Here is a 20,729-nt window from a genome sequence, read left to right as displayed (position 1 = left end):
CGTGGCCAAAACATCACGCCGGCATTTGGAGCTCGTGTTAAGTGCAGTAAATAATCGAGGCTTACTTGGCTCAGGAATTTTGTTTTTCTTTTTATTACGGTGTGACTATAATGAGCATCACGCTGGGATGCGATGGGATGGAAGGGGGAATGAAACTGGCCACTGACCGCCAAAGCCAACGATCTCAGTAGCATTGCATAAAATGTATAATAATAAGACCATAAACAAAGTCTTATAAGTGCTTAAGTAATCGAGAAAATTAAGATGTAACACCTTGAATAAGGCAACGATTTGAATCATTGCCTGAGAAATTCTGGAAATTGCTATACAATTACGGATTTTGTAGCATACTTTTTGGGGGCAACTTAACAAAGAGACAGTTATGCTATTGGAAATTCTAAATATTTTGTTTTTCTCAATTGAGCTAAACAAACTTTAAACTAGTTAACTGGTTCACATAATCGTAAAATATTGTAAATTAAAAAAAAATTTTAATTTTATTTGTATGGCTTAATTGCAAATATACTTATTTAAGTATTGATAATAGCTAACCATAACGTCATTAAACATTTATCTAACGAATAAAAATAACTAACCTTCGCTTGTTCTAAACCTATTCAAATTCGAATCTATTAATTTGAATGCAAGCTTACAAATTGCAGATTCCAATTGAATTGTACGAGTGCCTTGAGTTCTCACCAAAAGAAGCTTGCAAAGGTTGAATGATTGATGATAGAGTGCGCTCTCGTCTACGACTTCATGCCACTTAGGCGTGCCAAGTCAGTCAGATCGTGTAGCCCGAGATCCATATCATTAGCAACTCCAGCTCCAGCTCCATCTCCATTCCCATTTCCATTTCTAGATCGGGGGTCTTACGTAAGCCCTAGCTGGCAGTTCAGTTCGCTTTCAGTGCCGAAAGTACAAGTTAAGTACATACATCGTGCCACTATTAACGCTCCACTGACAGCCGCAAAACACGCATCAGACCCATACAAATCGGCAGAATGAAAAATCGACAGCAATAAGTGTGGTAGCGAGTGAGCTGGTGAGCGAAATGCTAAAACGCTGCACTGTGGAAAACCGGGGGGGAGAAGGGGAGTCAGGAGCGGGAAAAGCAACCAGCGTAGAGGAGCTGCGAGGCAGCGATGCGATTTGATGGATATTAAAATGACCGTAAAAAGGAATTAAGGTCTGTCAGACTTGGCGTTCGCAGCACTGAGTTGCAACCGAGTGAATATGCCGTGGCGGCAAATGGCAAACAAAGGCCCCGAAAACCCCGATCCAAATGCAGATTTTTACATATTAACCGAACAAATATGCCACCAAAAGATCGCCAAAAAAAAACTGCATTCGCGTTGTCGGCAAACTTTCAAAAGCATCCCCGCGATGCCAAACAAACAAATCACGCGCATGCCACTGGGAATTTTCGGGAGGAACCCCATGGGATTTGCTTTACGGAGAAGGAGACTTTGAATGGCCGGGGATATGGTCACAAACCGCAGATCTTAATTAGTGTCATGTTGCACTCAAGCCGAAACAAACGGAAATCGGCAGGACGCCAATGCCGAATGTCGGAATTCTGAATACTGAAGATGACACAATTTGTTCAAGTGCCAGAATAACCGTCTTCCAGAGACCAGGGATGGGTAGTAGTAAATTAAATATTATTTAATTGTAAAATATTGTTATTGCATGTAATTCACAAACATGCTCAGTTTAATTACTATAATCATACAAGGTACATACATACATTATCACAAATGTCTAACCATTATGGTTTTCAAATAAAAGTACACTTTTTTACTTTCGTTACTGCGAACCCATCATATGTTTTTAAGGGTTTGTAATCTTGATAAATTAAGCTATGTCAGGTCAAACAGAAAAACACTATTAATCTGCAACATATTCCATAAATAATGTATTAAAGATCGTATTTCGAAATGTGTGATAAGGATATTAAATCGAAATCTTTATATTTCTTTCAAAAATATTATAAATGGAAAACTATCCACGGTTCGATCCATGTAAGATTCGTTTACATAAAATAACTTAATCGCTTGAAACCCAAGCCAGCCCTGATGATAATTTAAATCTCTTGCACAATCTTTTTATTTTGGCCCTTTTTCGAGACATTCTCTTGGACAATTAGGACAATGTCTTGCTGTGGGATGGAAAGGGCCAATTTGACTGATGAGCGACCCACACAGCGCCGCGATGTCCGATGATTATGTGCGAGCCAAGATAGCCATCATCTTGCACTCGCTCTGGCCAACGTGTGAAGTCCATCAATCGTGCGCAGTATCTGTATCTGCGGCTCTGTACCTCAAAATGTATCTGTATCTGAGGCTGCGTATCTGTATCTGGCGTGCGACCTGCGCCGGTTGCTCCCGCTAAGTTTCTGCGACCACCTGGGTGGGCATGAGTTTCGTTTTCAGTTTTACGTTTGATGTCTTTTCTACACAGAGAGAAAATCTCAATATCAACTCAATTTTGTAAAGTAATTGTTTACTATCTAAATTTTTGTTTATTTCTAAAGCCTTTTTTTGGCAGAATCACCTACATTATATATATATTTGAGGAAATGATATAATATAGTCTTTAAAAGCGGCTTTTACTTAAATCAAATTCCGAACCACTTAAAGCATTTAATTGTCAGCTAACACAATTAAATCAGCGCTCAAAGAAATGAATGGGTAAAATTATCTAACCATTTACACAAAAAAAATATTTTTACAAACTGAAGAGAATATTGGGTCACAGCCATTAGAAGATGAAATTATTTTATTGATCGCAAGAAAACTATTTTTTTTACAACCCTTTTTCTAAAATTCTCTTTTAGATTTATATATCTATTAACAAAATTTTGTTAAGCCTATAATTGTGTTTTGTGAATACTATCTAGACTTTTTTTTCAGTGTGCGGAAGAAGAACTCACACGTCGCTGCGGTGGCATTAATCATGCGAATGGACGAAGGATCTGGGCAACAAAAAAGGCCAACCACAGCCCCCAATTAGCCAGCTCCAAGAGGCGATTAGCCAAGGCCTAGGACTTTCGGTGTGTGTGGTCCTTTTTCGGGTCAGCAGCTGGAATCGGGATGCCGCAAGTTCGGCCTTAAACTTTTCGGTGAGCTTAGCAAATTTTCGGCGAATGGCTGTCTATAATTACTGAGGCATTAAGCCCGTTTCCATGGCTTGGTTTTCGGTTGCGCCTCGCTAGCCGGCCTCCTTTATGCTGGGCTGGCTGCCTTGCCCACGCGTGCGCTACCGAATGGAGCACCGCCGCACCACCGCCCCCCGGCCACCCGTGAACCACCCCTGAGCCGCTCGCACCACCCGCACCACCACCCCCCTGAGCCACCCGGCACACACGACTAATTTTCCAATTGGAAAATCATGTGCTTTACATATGAAAAGGCCGCTGCGCGTGTCGCTCGGCCAACCATGTGAGTGAGTCGATGTGAATACACTCGAATCTGCGATACGAGTATTCCAGTGAATACTATACTATACACTATTCACTATATACGTTCACGAAAAAACGCAATTATATCGGTCGGTTGCATTTCGATACATTTGGTTGCCTTACGCCGCACACGACTGACCGCGCATGTTTTCGACTGGCGGCGCAGCCGAAAAGGGGCCGGAGGTAGGGCTTATAGATCGGAGGCAACACACCACGCCGACCAAGCCTCGTTTCAAAACTCAAATTATAGAAAACCAAAAGTGTGACCGCTGCACAAACACAAACAGAACTTGCGGCAGGGGTGTGGACATATTCGGGAATTTGAGTGAAAGGGTTCTCGAGGAGGATTCGGAAAAGGGTTCAGAAAAGGCGAGATCATACAATCAAAATAACCATTGATCATACAATCTCCATAGCACATCTGTGATATGATATCTAAAATACCATTCTGCACAAAAAAAAGAAACCTGCTACGTGATCGATTTTTAAAACTCCCGAAAAGACGAAAAATTTTTGCATAATATTTTGAATTAATAAGCTGCACAAAAATACTATGGTAATTTATAAATTTCGATTCGATGCAATATCCTATGAAAATGATTTTTTATTTTTTTTTCTGTACTATTACTTGTGAATTTTTTAGGTGTAAATATTTTTTAAATTTCCTAAATTTGTTGTACTTTGTTTCTGATATCCTCTAATATAAAGTATTATTGTAACCAAAGCTACAAATCTTTACCTTCTTACAATGTAATATGTTTTGTGTTATGTAACACCTATTTTACCTTATACATATATTTGGTCTTTAAGGCCTGAAGATGCTTATCAATCAGAACCCCCCTTAACCACGCCGCTGTCCATCCAGCTATTATGTATATTTTAGCCGGCGCTTTGGACAGCTGAACGTAACCTCGTCTTGACTGCCCCCTTTGGCCCTGTTTTAGTGATTAATTTGCCAAAGGCAAAAGACTTTGATAGCAGTAGCGTGCCGCAACGCTGAGTCCATGCCATAAGCTCCGTTTTGGCCCAGAACCACCTTAGCACCCCCCTCTAAAGTCCGTCCTTCGCGTTTAAGTGAATTTGTTGCGCATTTGCATTTAGATGACTGAGGCCGCACTTGTTTAAAGCCAACACTTGACTGCAAGACTGTTCTCGGCCACTTTCGATGATGTTGAGTTAAAAGAATAACTGACAATAAACTATCGAATATTACAAGTGCTAACTTGTAGGTCAACCTGTTATTATCAGTAATATACTTTACACCTTGCTTGTCATTAAAGTCTTTCATTAATCTTAATCGAATTATATGTATAACCTATATATACAATCTAAAATCGTAAAAATTAATCATGCGTTCACTGTGTGTATTAAACTTTTTAATATTTGAACTGATTAACTTTTATTTAGATACAATTTTAATTAATGTCCACTAATCGTTTTTAATGTTGATTGTTATTTAAAGGTAAAAAGTAACATCTAAAATAAAATCTAAGGAATATTGCTCACTAAAAACAAGTCTTTAAATATTTCTAAATGGGAATAAAATACCACTCCTTTGTATAACTGGGTATATAGAACAAAAATCAATTACCTACCTTACCTACCTACCCAGAAATATTTGTTCCCATCCAAAGGTAGTAATTATATGTCCGACTGCAGGAACTTTCTTTTTAATAGCAACCTTGAAATGTCTAAATTTACCGCACTGGACAGTCCCCCATCGCGGATTAAGTATGGGGGGCAGACCAGAAATTCCTTTAACCACGTTCATTTTGGTAGCCCCCAAACGCCGGCGCAACAAATTATTGCGTTTAAAAATAATTTCCTTTAAAAATAAACTTAATGAAACAGCGCGTGATGTGCAATTGACACGAAGCAGCGAAGTTGGGATCCCAGGCTTGCGAAATGGATATGTACCAGGGGCAATGCAAACAATTTGCCCCACAGATTCCATCGGCTACTGGCTGCACGCACTTGAATCCAAACCTGAACCTCAAGCTGAAACTGAATCTGAATGTGGAGCTGGAGCTGGGAGTTTGGAGCATGCGGGGAATGGGTGAGTAAACCCATAATTATCTGTAAGTCCAGGCATCGTGTCATGAGAAAAACGTTTATGGCACAGCAAAAGCTCCAATTTGCCAAGCAGATTTCGCAGCTGCCGCTGGTGGGTCCCCCTCAGATCGGTGGGCATTATAATTAATCAAGAAATGTATGCACAGAAATCAAAAATAATCATCAATGCTGTTGCCAGAGGTGTGATGAGAAAGTGTTGCAGTCGTTGAAAGCGATTGCCCAGGGCCGATTCCCGGTGATGACAGCCAAGTCTTTGAGCATCAAGTGCCCGCCATTATCACCATCATCATCATCATCAGAAGCATCGTGATAGCCCAAACAACAAGGCGCAACAATTTGGCATTACATGGAAATTGCACTCGATATTAGCTGAAGAGGAAAAAGGGATTGGGAATGGGAACGGGAACGGGCACAACCCAGCTCGAACCCAAACCCGAATACGAAGATGGGCTGGCTGTGGTTTCGTTGGGCAGGTCCTCATGTCTCGCACCATTTAATTAGATGCCGCGTCAACAAGGTGCTAAATGGGCTGCCATTATGCTGCTGCCAAAGAGTTGGGCCGCGTGGGCTGGGCGGATGCACCACACAAGGAGAAAATATCAATCAAGATTGGGGAGTTTGGGACTTTATTTAGGAAAACATACTTTGGGACTTTCACAACTTAAAGTTGTAACGTAGACAGCATAGTAGAAAAATTAAAAATGGTCTTATTACTGTTTTTTATAATATCTAAAAGAACAAAATAGGGTTAAGCTCCAAAAAACGAGCAAAGAAATATCCAATACAGTTTTTTTCCTAAGACCATATATTTTATGTAATAACATTTATTGAAAACAAAATTTTTTCAAATTTATTATGATAATCTATTTTGTTATTTATTTACGTAAGAAACAGTTGCGTTACTTTTTATTGACATCAGAAAGAGTTGCACCACTTTTTATTGATCTTCCTAAGGTTGGTATCAATATATTTATTTATTATTCAATATGTTAAATATCTTCTAGTAATTGGTTCGAAATAAAAGTTCGTAAATAAGGGTACTACATCAGGGCTTGAGATTATTAAACTTTAATAAAATATATAAATTCTCAATATCTAACTCATTTTTCCATGTGTTTTTTCTCAGTACTGCGATGCTGCTCCTGTTACCGAAAAAATGAAAGCTAACCGGGCTGCAACCAGCTGTCGGAGGAGCTGCCCCACCCGGGGGCATGCGCTGCTCTCCTTGTTCGATGTGCTCACCTCGTTGAATCGTCGTCCGGTTGTCCAGTTGTCCGTTTGTCCGGCAGGGCTGATTATGCAGAGGTGATAATTGCAGTGTCCGGCGCGTCAAGATTTATTTTTTGAGCTTTAACGATGTGTTAAAATAAATTGCATATGTGCTCGGCGAGCGACCGCTTCACACTCTCTCTTGGCGCGCAGTTCTGGGCAGCCCGTGAAAACCCACAAAACGTCGCGCCTGTGTACATAAAAATTTAATGGGCGCCTGCTGCATCTGCCGCAGACCAACCTTATATGGTCTCTGCCCCCACCCCCCCTCTGGATTTCGCACCGCGATGTAATTGCGAGCGGGCTTATTAAAATATCAGGGGATCTTGAGAGGGGGAGTCGCACGCCCGCCCATAAATCTCATAAAGACTTTCTAAAAATCGCAGATTTATTGCCCAGCCAAGTTCAACTTTATATATCCATATATATATATTTTTTTTTTGATTAACTAACGGTCGGGTATGCGATCGTAATTCAATATCCTCCCCAATGGCCCCCCGTCTAACCTCAAAAATGTCTGTCTGCCTTCCAGTGAATTCTGCTTCACCTCTGGCCCCAAAAAAGATTTCTGAAATTCTGGTAATCGGATCCCTTGGAGGATATCGTATGTATTTTTTCGACTTGCCTGTTGCGTTTTTCTGCCTAATCAGTCGTGAATAATTTGCAGCTACTGTGTACGCCCCAGAATTTGAATCGAGGATCGGAGATGGTGGATGGTGGATGGGGGAGCGGGGAGGGGCGCTCCTTCCGCTTGGCTAAAGCGTGTCTGCAACATATGGTTCCCTTCGACTCCCTCGCAACCCGTCTGCAGCTGTAAGAAGTCTGGCTCTGGCTGCACTTTGCATTTCTCGTACACTTTTTGCGCCTCCTGTTCTTTTTTCGGGTGTAGCACGTGCTTCAATGCACATGACACCGAATCAGAATCAGATTTTCGGGACCAGGAGTCTGGACAGGAAGTGAAGGAGTCAGTTAAGGGGGGCACAGGAGCTAAAAAACTACTGAAATTTCGCTTAAAGTTATAAGGTCGTTAAAAATCTGTGTTACTATTTTTAAGCTTTTATTCTAATAAAATTGAGTTCAAAACCGTAATTGATTTTTACATAAGCTAAATTCAGACTCATAAATATAAACCATTGACCATGTCTATGAAATATGCCATCGAAGTTTAAATCTCTAATTTAACATAGTTTTTTTTATCGAATTTCCCTTTTATTTTAATGAATTTATAACTTAATTTAAAGGAAAGTATAAACATCAAGAAGGATTATTAAATTATACTTATTTGATAATTATATAAGTGACCTTTAAACTTTTATTACAAGACATTTTCTTGAGCTTTGCATGTACATATATTATTTTTGGAATTTTTACAATAATTATGGTCGACATGTAATTTCTAGAAAACAACAAAAGGTGAGTGGTTAATACACACCATCCAGTGCTTAGCCAGAACGCAGGTCACAATCTACAGATTAGGCAAACCCATTGGGCACTGAGAATGCTCGACCCGCCTTTGTTTTAATCGCACTTTTCCCCGAAATTCGCAGCTTTGTCCATCATCAATCCGCTGCGAATGCCACCAACGAAGCGGGCCGGTTGACCACTTCCATCCTCGATGGCAGCTGCCAGCAGAGGATGGGGATCGCGGCCAGGGACATCCGCCCGGCCAACTTCCCCAAGAAATTCGGCAAATCTTGAAAGCTGCGGATTCTTAGAATTTAGCCAGCCTAGAAACTCTATCTAGTCAGAGGAGCCGAGGGCAGGCGAGCTCATTGATTTTCGAGGCGGCTTTTTGATCTTTGGCCGGGCGAGCGGATCGATGGATTGATCGACTGCCCAAGCTCATCGACAGCTGTTTCAGCTGGTTCGTCAAAGGTCTCAAATCGCGAAAAAGGTTTGAGAGCTGCGCATGCGCCAAACGTTTGCTCAGTGGTCTAATGATAATCTTCTTTCTGGGACAGTTGGCCAAAAACATTGGCTTTGCCTGGAACTGGATGCCAACTGCTAGTCGAGAACGGGGTTTGTTCTTATAAATCTAAAAGCAAACACAAGTCCAACCAGCTGGCTAACCCCTTTCATGAATTTCATGTCTTCGAACCCATTAGCTTTGAATAAAGCTCAGCTGTTGACATTGAATTTAAAGGCGAGCACTGATGTTACTGTTCTTAAAACATATTTTTGAAAGAAAATATTAATCTACCCTAATTAAAAAAAAAGAAAGGAAACTATAATCGAGTGCCTTGCCTATGAGCTATCCGTATCACTGACATTTTGAAATTGATGTTTCCTGAAAAATATATACCATCCCAAATCTTATCCCTACCATATTCAAAAATATAAATGTCCCTCTTTTTTAAATTCTATTTTCCATTTAAATATTAATCTTGTAGACTTGAAATTGCATCACTTATTGAGTTATAAATAAAACAACAATTAATATTTGTACGATTCTAGTTTCAAGAAGAAGTTTTTTTTTAATTTAGTGTTAATTTTACATGATTTTTTACTTGAATTTAAACATCTGTAGATAAAAGCGCCATCTCAATGTTGTGTTTAAAAATGAAACTATCTCCAAATTTCGATAACTGATATCGATTCACTTAATGTGATCTCAAATTTAAATGTTACTTTGAATTTTGGCGGTTACATTTTTAAACAGAAACGTGAGACTTTTTATAATTCGCTTTCCCATGTTTTGGGAACTATAGGTGAGATTGAGACAACCAACCATATGAAAATTCGTTGGGTTTCTTCAAACCTTTTTATTTAAACATTTTTAAAACACCAGTTCCTTGAGGACCCGTTTTTATATTTTCAAACCATCACTAAGCCCAGAATTTGAATCTGCGTTTGTAAATGCACACTTGTTACTCGGATTTTTTTTATAAATCTTTCGATACATAATTCTTATTCAAAAATCGACCGACAAATTAATGCTAAAAAGTATAAAAAATTTCCATAATAACCTAAAATTAGACGGGAACATTGCAAGGAGGGGGAAGGCTTGGGAAAACGGGTATATAACAATGCACGGATTTAAACTCTAACAGCGATATAGGCATGGCATATATACGATATTAAGGGCGCTAAGCAGTAAAATAAATATCAATATGTTCTTTTGTGTTCCGCTTTCGTTTGTTTAGGATTCCTGTTTGTTCTCAGTCAGAGAGCTTTGTGCCGCCACTTCACAGGAGGCGAGCCAGCCAGTCGGTAAGGGGTTTCAGTTCCTGATCCTTGGCGGAGGCTTCCACAAACTGAATGTTCTGTGCGATATGTGTGAACTCGAAATCTCGTCCTGGTTTGCCCAAAGTAATGGACTTGCTGCTGTCGTCGTCGCCCACGGATTGAAGTTTGCGGCTCCTCGTATCGCGCACTATATGAAGCTCCTTCTCCAGCAGACCTTTGATGACCTGGGCGCTTTTGGCGGTGGTTTGATCCTGCTTGTTGCACAGGACCAAGACGGAGCAGGGCTGGGTGGCACTGTCCGATAAGATGGTGTACAGGAAACTGAAAAAACAAGCAGATTAGCTGGTGCACCGGGTGATATAACCATTAAAAACTCACTCAGCCACATCGCGGATCTCCTTCTGGGCCGTAACAGAGTCCACAACAAAGACAATGCCCTTTGCCCGATGTTTATATAGCTCCAGGCACTTGTCGCGCACTCTGTAATGTCCGGGTATATCCACTAATCTGGCGGATGAGCTGCCTGCCTGGTAAACCTCCACATTCTCCTTGATCGAAGTAAAAGTAGCAGGGAATTTGCCATGGAGCAGCTGCATGAAGATGGCACTTTTGCCGGATTCACTGAGACCGGCAAGCAGGAAGTCCCGACGACCAGCAGAGCGTCTTCGCAGGATCACAAAGATGGCTAAAGGAAGGGGGTATTTAAAAAAGGTATTCGAGATTTTAGATGAGACTCCTGGGGACAAGAGGCAACCAAACCACCACGTGGCGTACTCACCCACTGCGATGAAGCCCAGCAAAAGGGCCACCAAAATGGGACCTGTGTCGATCTCGCCCAGCTTGATTTGCTTCCGCTCTCGTGCATTTTCATTTAGTTTGTCCATTTTCGGCTAACAAAAACACCAAACAAATTGGATGGGAAAAATGACACGCACTCATGTAAGGCCAGCACTTTGCAACACTTTGTTAGCGAGTAGTGCTGGAAATCTCTCAAATGCCGAGGCGCGTTATTCAAATACTTCCCTATGTGAAAATACATGTATTTTATGTGTTTACATTGTTTACAAAAAATTGGGCCTTTACATTATAGGATTAATGCGTGATGAAGCTTAGCAAACCATAACAAAGTAAGTAGTGTCGAGCGCTCTCTAACATCTAAACTAAATGGAGGGTTTTCATTCGGATTAAATCACGCCCTGCGGTTTTTAACCAGGCCGTAAATGAGGCGGAAAGTCAGGTTGCACGAGAAGGCCCAGGCGGGCACGGAAATCGCATTGGCCACGCCAGTGGGAAAACTGAGCAGACCGGTGAACGGGGCCAAGCTGATGCCCTCGTCGATGATCATTACTGGTGTACCGCGATTCCGGATGCTGACGATGACCGTGATCAGCGACAGCAGCACCTTGGAGCCGTAGAACACGGCCGTATCGATGCCCATCCGCATCAGGTTCTCCACTCCCCGGGCGGACTTAAGTTTGGCCTCCGCATCCGTCACTTTTCGCTCAGCGCGCATAATTTTGATGGTCCTGGCGTATTCCCCTGAATGCTCCGCATTGCGCACTTCTTCCACTTGTTCCCGGGCGGACTCCACCTCTTTCTGCAGGTGCCGGATTTCCGATGAGTTCCTGGCGCCCCACAAACGAGACACTTTGAGCTGTGGAGTGAAGGGTAAAGTTTAGCACCGGGTTTTGCTCCTACAGGTGGTACCCACGTAGTTCCTTATAAAGTCTGGCAGGATTGTGTTCAGCAGGCTGAGCAGCGCGATTAGGGCAAACAACGTCATGGTTTTATGTCAGTTTTAATTCCAATTAGGGGAATTATGCGACCAGTCTGTGTAAATTGCGTAGGAATAACAAAATATTGTGGTAGTGCTGGAAAACGGCACAGGGAAAGTCAGCTGGTTAGCTTTCGTCAGGGGCGTAGAAAGAGAGGGGCCCAAGCCGACGTAGTTTAAATGAATATCAACACCATAAGCAAATTAAAGTAAGTTTTTGGTACAAAAGGGTATCTATTAAAAATACCTGGTTGTATTTTAAGTTTTGTCTCTCTGAAAATATTTATAGCGTAAAAATTTAGTTACGGCCATGCCTTTATACTGCAAACAAGTTGGTAGTGTTGGGTAACTCCGACAGCTGACAGCTGTGCCGGCAAAACAAAAACACATCTGCTCGAAGTTTCTTGAATATTCCACGGGATTGGAATTTAGCGAGGAATCGATGAGCCACCACGACCATGGAAGATAGGAACGAAGAGGTGAGCATGTGTCCTACAGAGATAATATAAATACCACCTGATATTTCCGACAGATCGAACCGTGCAGGAGCATTGGGCCCCACGAATTGGACGTGGTGAAGAGCCAGGCGGTGATTAAGTTGTCACCCGTCCAGCTGCCCGCCCACTTCAAGCGGCTGGAATGCAATACGAACTTAAATCTGCCTCCCCTCAACTGGCTGACCACATCGCACAGCAGCCACGGATTGCACCAGGCCCTGTACCAAAGCGCCGGATTCGCCAGTTTCCGGCTGGGGCAGATGTTTCCCGACTGCGTGGGTGAGGTGGATGTGGTCAGCGATGCGGAGAACATCAAACAGCTGCTCAAGCTACCGTATAGCGCCCAGAGCGCCATCAGCATGGTGGTCCACAAGGTGGGCAACACGCTGCTCCTGGATGAGTTCGATATACAGAAGTATCTGCTGCGGAAGGCGGACGACGACTGGAAGTGGCTGCGCACGTTCATTCTGGAGCACATCCTGACCTACGGTGACACACAGCAGAATTACTGTCTGAAGGAGCGATCCCGCGAGGTTTTGCAAACCAAGAACCTGCTGTCTAAGTTCCTTTATCACAGTCTAAAACAGACTGGCGACGAAGCGGACTACGATGTGGCCACCACTCCCACTCAGTTGACCAGCAGACGGCAAGGATTGCCCATTACGGGACCCGTTCTCCCAGAACCCAAGATAGAGGAGAATGTGCCGGATCCGAAGTCCAGCCATGCTTTCAATAGAAACGTGGTCTGGACCTTTGAGGACATACGCATGCTTATCGGCACTGATATGCCCATTTTTGGAGGACCAAACAGGCCGTGTATCAGCCTGCGTTTGAGGGACGCCGCCCAGCCCATAAACGTGCTTACTGGAATCGATTATTGGTTGGACAATCTAATGTGCAATGTGCCCGAGGTCGTGATGTGTTATCATTTGGACGGCATTGTGCAGAAGTACGAGATTATCAAGACTGAGGACCTGCCCTATCTGGAAAACTCGCAGTTTTCTCCTCAAGTGGTGCGCAACGTGGCCCAGAACATTCTGGCCTTTCTTAAGGCCAATGCCACAAAGGCGGGACACACCTACTGGTTGTTCAAAGGACGCAACGATGACGTGGTTAAGCTGTACGATCTTACCACTTTATGCCAGAGCCAGGAGGCTGAGAAGCCGGAGGGTGATCCGCCCCAGCAGCAGATGAATCCCTTTACCGTGCCGGTGGGCATGCTGCTGTATTCGGTGGCTCGTAACATGAAGAACACACTGCCGCACATTAGTCCCAAGGCAGCAGGCAGCATTCGTGCTCTGTTGGACAACTGTATTAAGCTGCTACCCAAGGAGCAGTACCCGCAGATCGTCAGTTCCTCGCACTACATACTCTCGGATCTGCATGTGCCAGCGGGCATTGATCCCAAGGCGCCCAAGTTCGAGGAGGTGGACTCCGACGATCAATCGCTCTACGATGATGATGAAGAGGAAGACGAAGAGGACTACGAAGATGAGCTCCTGGACTGCAACTACCCAAGCGAGAAGAGCTACCAAAGCAGCGAGCAGGGTGGTGGCAGGGCCAACGTGGCTGTACGGCATATTTGCGATGCCCTCAGAGACTTTAAGTCACATGCCAAGAAGGCTAAGCCGGCTCCTCTTTTGGCCACAACTGCCGAGCGTTGTACCATCTCCCTGGAGCACATCAGTGCTGGACTCTCCTGCCTGCAGTACTTTAACGGCAGTCAGGAGGAGAAGCTCAAGGAGTCGGAGACGAACGCTAAGCAGGAGGAGAAGCGACGCATTCTGCACGAGGAACAGAATCCCAACATGGCCAAGCCTTTCAGTGCCATTCCCTTACCCTATGAACAGCTTAAACTGATCCAGCAGCCGGCGCAGGTTGTGAAGAAGCCAAGCTCCAAGGTCAAACGGAGTAAGTCTAAGGAATTAGCCACCACTGGCAAGTCCAAAAACGTCAGTTCCAGCAATAAGCAGATGAGTGCCAAGTTCAACGCTCAGCACTTTGGGTCCTGGAACGTCCATCTAAAGCTCCTGCTCCTGGAAAAGGCCTGTTTGACATTTGCAACCCTAGCGGAGCACTATTATGAGTCCCGTAGCTACGGATCCACGTTGCGCTCTATTGAGCTTGCTTGCCGCTGCCAACAGGTACTCAACAAGTACATGGCCAATGTAGTTTCCCAGTATAGTTGCTTACTGGGCCGGGCAGGTGATTGCTTCTTCCAAATGTCTAAACACTGGGCGGCCATCGAGGAGTATGTGCAGCAGTACGAAGAACAGGATGCATCAATGGGCGTAATTGGCGACGAGTTGGCACAGGAACTGGAAGGAGAGGAGGAGGTTTTACCCTCCCTGGCACCGGCTAATAATGTGGAGCATGTCATGCTACATAGCTGCAAGTGCTATGAACAAGCATTGGAGCATGCTCAGAAAACGGAGAGCAATGAATTGCTCAGGCGACTAGGAAACGTGCGAAACGAGCTAGGTCTTAAGTACATGTATTGGGCTCAAGGTAAGTAAATTAATAAAAATATAAAAACTTTTTACTAAACTAATCACAATTGTGAAATTTCAGAGGAATACAGTGAGCTGATGAAGAAGAAAGAGTCGCTTAAATCTACTGGAGATGTCGATTCGGAGGACAACCCAAGTCCAGATCCTGCCGAGCCGCTGTATGTCAAGCTGACTGTCAATTCTTATGATTGCCTGCGTCGAGGCATCGAAGCTTTCACTGCCGTGGAGGATAATGTCAATCTGTCCTTTCTCTATTGTAATATGGGTCGGTTTATGCGCTTGCGCGCCCATCTTACAATGCCCAATGAGAGGTAAACCGTATATTCCGGCTATTATTTATACTCATTTAATATCTTTTTATTTTAGCGCCATTACCTTAGACAGCCAAAAAGCCTTTTACAGCGAGGCATTCAACTACTACGAGAAGGCCAAAGACTGTTTGGATACTCGTAAAGCGAACGCCGAGCTATGGGACCTGGTCCATTGGGAATTATCCACTGCCACTTTTACGTTAGCGAAACAACTACAAGACTATAGTGTAGCGGACAAATCAAGCCTGATTGATGCCTCAAAAGAGATGCTGGAATTGCTGCAGAAATCTTTGCGACTATGCGATGTGGAGCACGCTGGGGCCCGTCAAGTTCTTTACAGCTTTCGATCGGGGCTAATACACAAAAGGTAGGTAGCTATAGAAATTAAACAATACATTTATACTAAGACTATGTTCGACTTTTCCAGGATTGCCTCTTTCCACTACTCACAGCTGCGTGTTCATGGTTGTTGTGATTTCTCTCAGCTACCCAAATCTACTCTACAACTTTGCAAATACCACTATGAAAAGGCCACGCAGATACTGGAGGGTCTTAAGGAGGTGGGTGACCTGTTGGTAGTGCAGCTGGAGCGGATTTCCCTCCATGAATTTTTGGCCGAACGTAAGTATAAAAAGAATATCCGAAACCAATCATACTAATGTTAATTTTCCCCCAATTAACCGACAGTTTCCACCCACAACGCTCAGAAGATCAAACAAATGCAAGCGGCTTTGGACATTTGTTTACAGTGCCACCTCGTATTCAACCACGTCATCGATACTAACAGTGGCCAAGTGGCCGACGACGAGTTCGCCGGCCATTTGACGCTCTTTGAGAGCCGCCTGCAGAACGCTCTGAAGACGCTTACGAAGCTCACGCTCACCGGCAAGGATCCCAAACAGCTGTCCAAGCTGTACAAGCGCATGTATATGGAAACCTTGACTGGGAAACATGGCCTAGGGGCCCAGCAATCGTCGACAGCTTGCTTAAAGCATTTGCACATGCTGCTCGCCCGGCTGCGGGCCATGTGCGATACCCAACTGGCCCGCGACTAGCCGTACGTGTCTTCTGATGGGTTTAGCCCCCGAACCCACTACAACCGTTCGAATTGTATGCATTGCTCGTCGCTTGTTTATTGATGTCCCATCTTAACCCCGTCGCCCGCAGCCGCATTCATCGCTATCCAAGTGATCAGCTCCCATCTGCAGAGCAGCCAGCACCAGCAACACAGCCAACTGTAGGATCTGCAGATTGAATTAACCATAAGTGTCATCATCGATGATGAACCCACAATCAGCACATCTCACCTTGCAGCGCAGACTTCTCATTTTGTAAGCGTTTGGACCAGGTTTTCTGAGCTAGTCATCGGCTGCTCTGCTCTTATAAAGTCTGAGGGCCCTGGCCCAAACGTGTCGTTTATCTAGATTAGCCTCAGTTAAATATCTTGTTCAACAAGCTGGCTATATCGGACTTGTGATGGATGCTCTGGTCCGTCAATCTTAGCTTGAGGTTTCAGACCATTTTCACTTGCATTACAAAGCGAATGCTGTTACTATTTAATATTTATCGTGTCGTTTGCTAATCCCAGTTCCCAGTTCCCATTCTTATAATAATATGTTTACTTAATTCCTAAGAGCAAAGCAACTAGTTTAAAGACCAATAAAGCAATCTTAAAGAGAAAATGAATCCGGAGAAAGATCGTTTTCATCCGTCTTCTGGCTGCTGCTGCCCTGAGCCTGGCCCACATTTAAATAATTCATTATTCATTATTAAACGTTTGCCCCCGCCCATAAGCCATTCACAATTGGTGTAGCGCCACTTGAATATTATAAAAAGCTTAGCGCGGCAGTTTGAAAAGTCGAACGGTTAAGTGTTTATAATTTTATTGTAATTTTATCTCAATTTTTTTTGCTTTTGTATATAAATTCTACCAACGCAGCAGAAAGTTCAGGCCACTGCCTTGGCTGCAGTGTGTCACTGAAAAATCGGTGTCAAGCGCTCGGCACCGTGGGGCAAATTGGCCTTAAAAGTGGTGGTAGCAATGTGGATCCGCAGCACGAAGAGTCATGCTGTCGGAATCTTACGTAATGGGGTCTCGTCTCCGGCAGACGATGGCGTAAGCCCAGTGACGCCTGCTATCTGGACCGGACCGAATTGAGAGCCAGCTTTTTGGCCAGAGTGGATTTGGCCTGGCTGCACGTCTCCGGCGGCGTCTCAAGATTGCCGGACAAAGCGCCCCGCAACCTGGAGCTGCGTCTCCGGGAGCCACGAGAGCCAAGAACTTGCATCATATTCGTCACGTAAGAGTTTGGCGTCTGCCTGGATCTGGTATAAAACAAAACAGTGCGACATATTGAAACATTAGTTACCTTCGCACCGATCAACTAACCAACTCAGTCTCAGAATGATGAAGTTCATGGTAAGTCTTCTTTTCTATTTTCGAGTTCCTTAAATTCTAAAGTAATAAATTATAAATGAGAGGATATAACTGAAGTGAAATAAATCTTATTTCGACTTTCTATTTCCTAGTTCTTGATTGAAACATCTTAAACTTAATTAAGTCCCCAATCTAATTGGTATTTTTCTTGATTCCTTTAGTGCATCTGCCTCTGCGCCATTGCCGCTGTTTCGGCCAACTCCTATGGAAGTGCCCGTGGTGGATACGGTGGTGCCCCAGTGGGTGCCTATGCCTACCAGGTGCAGCCCGCTTTGACCGTTAAGGCCATCGTTCCCGCGTACGGCGGTGGATACGGCGGACAGCAGGGTGGATACGGAGGAGAGGAGCGCGGATATGGCGGTGGCTACGAGGCTGCTCCCCTGGCTTCGGCCTACAGCGGTGCCAATGCGGGATCCGGCTACTCCGGCTCCGGCTACGGTGGTGCTCCGCCAGTAGACCGTCAGGCCATTGCCCTGGCCAAGCTCGCCCTGGCTGCCCCCAGTGCCGGAGGTCCAGTGCTGTGGAAGGAGGCTCCCCGCTACGTGGAGCCCGTCTATCCACCCATCAGCTACGGACCCCAGGAGTACGGACGCGCCGAGAAGGTGAAGGGAGGTTCGGCAGCAGCTGCCGCCAGTTCCGTGGCCGCCGGCAAGAAGGGATACAAGAGGCCCAGCTACTAAACGATGAACAGTGAATTAGAAACAAACTACGAATTAGGAACTAGGCCATTAAAATAAATGCCAAACTTCAAGACTTATATTTTGAGTGTGTGTTCTTTTTGCTGGGGCGTTGAATTTCTGGTCAAGAGCTCTGCTCTGTATATCTTAGCTGAATTGGCACAGACTTCGGCTTTTTGCTATGTCATATGAGACCATTGAGCCAGCAAAAATTTCTTGGTCAGAAAGTTAAATGAAAAAGCTGTCTGTGGTTCTACCAAAAGAAATGTGTGAAAGATGATTGAAGTGGAAAAGTTACAAAGTTTTATGTTCAAATTTATACTTCAGTTAAGCTATTTAAAATATGTTTCTGATTTATAAACTAATACATTTAATGCTACTGGTTTGGATTTAAAAAAATAAACACCCAAATATATATATTGTTTAGTCACAAATTGTGACTCACAATAAATGAAAACATATATATGCTGAGCATTAGTTTTGACTAAAGAAGATTTACCCGTCTAAATGGAATTTTTTCAAATTAAAAGGGTATTATAAATTTCTTAAGTAGTTAGTCAAATATTTCCTGGGGAAACCCGGATTTAACCAGTTATAGGAGAATTCGGCCTGGCGTTAGCCGCTTTCCGGACACAACCGATCCGTAAACCATTACCCCCAAGAATGTGAAAAACGGAAAGTTCATTACAGCAAATTTTGGAGTATATTTCAAATAGCCGCGTTCGTGGGTCCCACTTGAGAGAGTCGCATGTGAGTGTTGTTTTGTGGAACTATCTAAACCCAAACTCAAACCCGGGACCGGTGCAATGGCACATCGCGTAACCAAGCGATTTTATAATGACCCGACAACGAGTATATGGAAATACATAAATCAAATGTGAGTATATTCCAGCCGGGGAATTATGAAATGCGGTTTCTGGACTGAAACAGAGCAATGTGTGTATATAGGTCACGTAAATATCCAGGCTAATTTTCGTGTATAAAAGCGAGCGTTTCTGGTCGGTAAATCATAGTTTGATTGATTACCCCAAACCAACAAAAACTAAGCACTCACCATGAAGTACCTGGTAAGTTTTGGGAACCGTGAAAAGGAAGTGGCAGCCAGCTAATCCTCTGGATTTCCTCTTTCCTTCCCGCAGATCGTCTGTGTTACCCTCGCTCTGTTCGCCTACATCAACGCCAGTCCAGTGTACGGCAACCGTGGAGGACATGGTGGTGGCTATGGTGGTAACTACGGCGGTGGCTATGGAGGTGGCTATGGTGCCATCGAGCGCGTCGTCTACGAGGAGAGGCCCTCGTACGGATATGGTCCCCGACCCATCCGCTCGGAGGGAAATGGTGGAAGCGCTAGTGCCGCCGCCGCCGCTTCCGCTGCTGCCGTGAATCCTGGAAGCTACCGCGACTACGTCATCCCCAGCTGGAACATCGATGGTGGACGCGGCTACGAGCTCGGACGCGGAAGTGGTGGATACTAATTCCCGCTCCGCCGGCAGCGAATCGAACTATCGACTACTTGTTCAAATCCTCGAGTGGCTGTCACAGCGAAACTCTGAGAATCTGCGAATAAAAACACCTTGATCGCAATGGAAAATATTGAACCGAAATCCATATTGAGTTTTGCAATTTGCGGGGGCAGTTGGTGGGCTAAAGAATGTGGCATACTTTGGGGTGGAGTATTATTCCAGGCACAAGCTGAGCTTTCAAGCCCTGAAACTGTCAGACAAGATTTTTATTGGAAATTGTATTCCTTGCTAATTCTGTATTCTGAATAATTATTTATACCACACATGAATTTAGCAGTAGCGTTCTAGAAATATTCAGTCACCAGTAACATCAGCTTTCGTTCTGTTTATCGTGTAATTTGATTAAGAAAACTTAAGGGACTCATAACGTTTACTCTTAATAATTTAAATGAGGTTTAAATACTAAATAAAAAACAGCCATCAATAACTAAACCACCTTAACCTCATCTAAGAATTCGTAACTTATTTCAATTAAACTTAATTTTTGTTAATCACTTAAATAAAGACTTGATGTACTTTCATATTATGTTGCACCAACTTCCAGATTAAAATAATGATATTTTACTATCAATATTGTTTTGATGAACTATCCAATTAAGCTAAAATGTGTGCTAGTTATGAAATGCTAATTAGGTTGTTAATTTGAATTATGTGCATCTACAATCTGTAACATAAAAGTATTCTTTGAATATGATATGCTGTGAATAATAGTGAAGTTCGAAAACCAATACAAAATCAATGGAGCCAACTTTCTACAGTGGCACGTTGGCTTAAACCACGGACTGCCACTTATCCCCCTAATCCGACTGCGTTCCCTCACGCACCCCATCCCCATTAAGTGACCTTTGATTTCGGACTCCGGAGGCGGGCCATCTGCATCGACCACCCCCACCGAAGGTCGACCGCCGAATGTCTGCGATACGGGCTGCTGCGGTGAGCAACCTGCTCAAACCAAAGCGACCGGAGCATGGAGCCCCGATATCTGGCTAGGAAAAGCTAAAAATCCACA

At 43.8% G+C, this 20,729-nt stretch overlaps 6 protein-coding genes across 7 annotated transcripts; 3 read left to right on the top strand and 3 right to left on the bottom strand.

Annotated features, from left to right (window-relative positions):
• Positions 1 to 9,593: 9,593 nt before the first annotated feature.
• LOC108040697 (signal recognition particle receptor subunit beta) lies at positions 9,594 to 10,954 on the bottom strand. Its single transcript, XM_017118307.2, has 3 exons — positions 10,770 to 10,954; positions 10,370 to 10,676; positions 9,594 to 10,312 (listed from the first exon to the last, which is right to left on the bottom strand). Exons 1-3 carry the CDS (start codon positions 10,873 to 10,875, stop codon positions 9,991 to 9,993), a joined length of 735 nt encoding a protein of 244 aa, XP_016973796.1. The 5' UTR covers positions 10,876 to 10,954; the 3' UTR covers positions 9,594 to 9,990.
• A 61-nt stretch (positions 10,955 to 11,015) lies between these two features.
• Positions 11,016 to 11,866, bottom strand: LOC108052460 (guided entry of tail-anchored proteins factor 1). The gene is made up of 2 exons (XM_017134842.2): positions 11,703 to 11,866; positions 11,016 to 11,645 (listed from the first exon to the last, which is right to left on the bottom strand). The coding sequence occupies exons 1-2, from the start codon at positions 11,772 to 11,774 to the stop codon at positions 11,181 to 11,183; spliced, it is 537 nt and encodes a 178-aa protein (XP_016990331.1). The 5' UTR covers positions 11,775 to 11,866; the 3' UTR covers positions 11,016 to 11,180.
• Positions 11,867 to 12,136: 270 nt separating this feature from the next.
• On the top strand, positions 12,137 to 16,769 carry LOC108039330 (erythroid differentiation-related factor 1). 2 transcript variants are annotated; one of them, XR_006417482.1, is made up of 7 exons: positions 12,137 to 12,244; positions 12,298 to 14,770; positions 14,834 to 15,083; positions 15,139 to 15,450; positions 15,511 to 15,704; positions 15,771 to 16,193; positions 16,251 to 16,769. XR_006417482.1 is itself a non-coding variant. In XM_044457866.1 (6 exons), exons 1-6 carry the CDS (start codon positions 12,224 to 12,226, stop codon positions 16,136 to 16,138), a joined length of 3,618 nt encoding a protein of 1,205 aa, XP_044313801.1. In that variant the 5' UTR covers positions 12,137 to 12,223; the 3' UTR covers positions 16,139 to 16,769. The 2 variants fall into 2 exon arrangements, 1 of the variants encoding a protein (XP_044313801.1); XM_044457866.1 differs by having other exon boundaries at positions 15,771 to 16,769.
• LOC108039498 lies at positions 16,192 to 16,422 on the bottom strand. The gene is made up of 2 exons (XM_017116563.1): positions 16,391 to 16,422; positions 16,192 to 16,327 (listed from the first exon to the last, which is right to left on the bottom strand). Exons 1-2 carry the CDS (start codon positions 16,409 to 16,411, stop codon positions 16,232 to 16,234), a joined length of 117 nt encoding a protein of 38 aa, XP_016972052.1. The 5' UTR covers positions 16,412 to 16,422; the 3' UTR covers positions 16,192 to 16,231.
• Positions 16,770 to 17,379: 610 nt separating the features above from the next.
• Positions 17,380 to 18,277, top strand: LOC108039405 (chorion protein S18). Its single transcript, XM_017116452.2, has 2 exons — positions 17,380 to 17,502; positions 17,682 to 18,277. Exons 1-2 carry the CDS (start codon positions 17,488 to 17,490, stop codon positions 18,198 to 18,200), a joined length of 534 nt encoding a protein of 177 aa, XP_016971941.1. The 5' UTR covers positions 17,380 to 17,487; the 3' UTR covers positions 18,201 to 18,277.
• An 887-nt stretch (positions 18,278 to 19,164) lies between these two features.
• On the top strand, positions 19,165 to 19,801 carry LOC108040304 (chorion protein S15). Its single transcript, XM_044457900.1, has 2 exons — positions 19,165 to 19,264; positions 19,337 to 19,801. Exons 1-2 carry the CDS (start codon positions 19,253 to 19,255, stop codon positions 19,670 to 19,672), a joined length of 348 nt encoding a protein of 115 aa, XP_044313835.1. The 5' UTR covers positions 19,165 to 19,252; the 3' UTR covers positions 19,673 to 19,801.
• Positions 19,802 to 20,729: the final 928 nt, after the last annotated feature.

This window comes from Drosophila rhopaloa, unplaced genomic scaffold, assembly GCF_018152115.1.
Source record: "Drosophila rhopaloa isolate 14029-0021.01 unplaced genomic scaffold, ASM1815211v1 contig_163, whole genome shotgun sequence".
Classification (NCBI taxonomy): domain Eukaryota; kingdom Metazoa; phylum Arthropoda; class Insecta; order Diptera; family Drosophilidae; genus Drosophila; species Drosophila rhopaloa.
Note: the sequence above shows the minus strand (reverse complement) of the source record. Positions and strands in the feature narration are given on the sequence as shown.

Bases quoted from the DNA above. Each gene is read 5' to 3' on its own strand.
- LOC108040697 (XM_017118307.2), bottom strand. From the start codon at position 10,875: ATGGACAAACTAAATGAAAATGCACGAGAGCGGAAGCAAATCAAGCTG. The intron at 10,677-10,769 runs GTGAGTACGCCA...CCCTTCCTTTAG, and splicing joins GCTGGGCTTCATCGCAGTGG to CCATCTTTGTGATCCTGCGA. The intron at 10,313-10,369 runs GTGAGTTTTTAA...TTGTTTTTTCAG, and splicing joins GAGATCCGCGATGTGGCTGA to TTTCCTGTACACCATCTTAT.
- LOC108052460 (XM_017134842.2), bottom strand. From the start codon at position 11,774: ATGACGTTGTTTGCCCTAATCGCGCTGCTCAGCCTGCTGAACACAATC. The intron at 11,646-11,702 runs GTGGGTACCACC...TTCACTCCACAG, and splicing joins CAGACTTTATAAGGAACTAC to CTCAAAGTGTCTCGTTTGTG.
- LOC108039330 (XM_044457866.1), top strand. From the start codon at position 12,224: ATGGAAGATAGGAACGAAGAG. The intron at 12,245-12,297 runs GTGAGCATGTGT...TATTTCCGACAG, and splicing joins TGGAAGATAGGAACGAAGAG to ATCGAACCGTGCAGGAGCAT. The intron at 14,771-14,833 runs GTAAGTAAATTA...GTGAAATTTCAG, and splicing joins GTACATGTATTGGGCTCAAG to AGGAATACAGTGAGCTGATG.
- LOC108039498 (XM_017116563.1), bottom strand. From the start codon at position 16,411: ATGAGAAGTCTGCGCTGCAAG. The intron at 16,328-16,390 runs GTGAGATGTGCT...TTCAATCTGCAG, and splicing joins TGAGAAGTCTGCGCTGCAAG to ATCCTACAGTTGGCTGTGTT.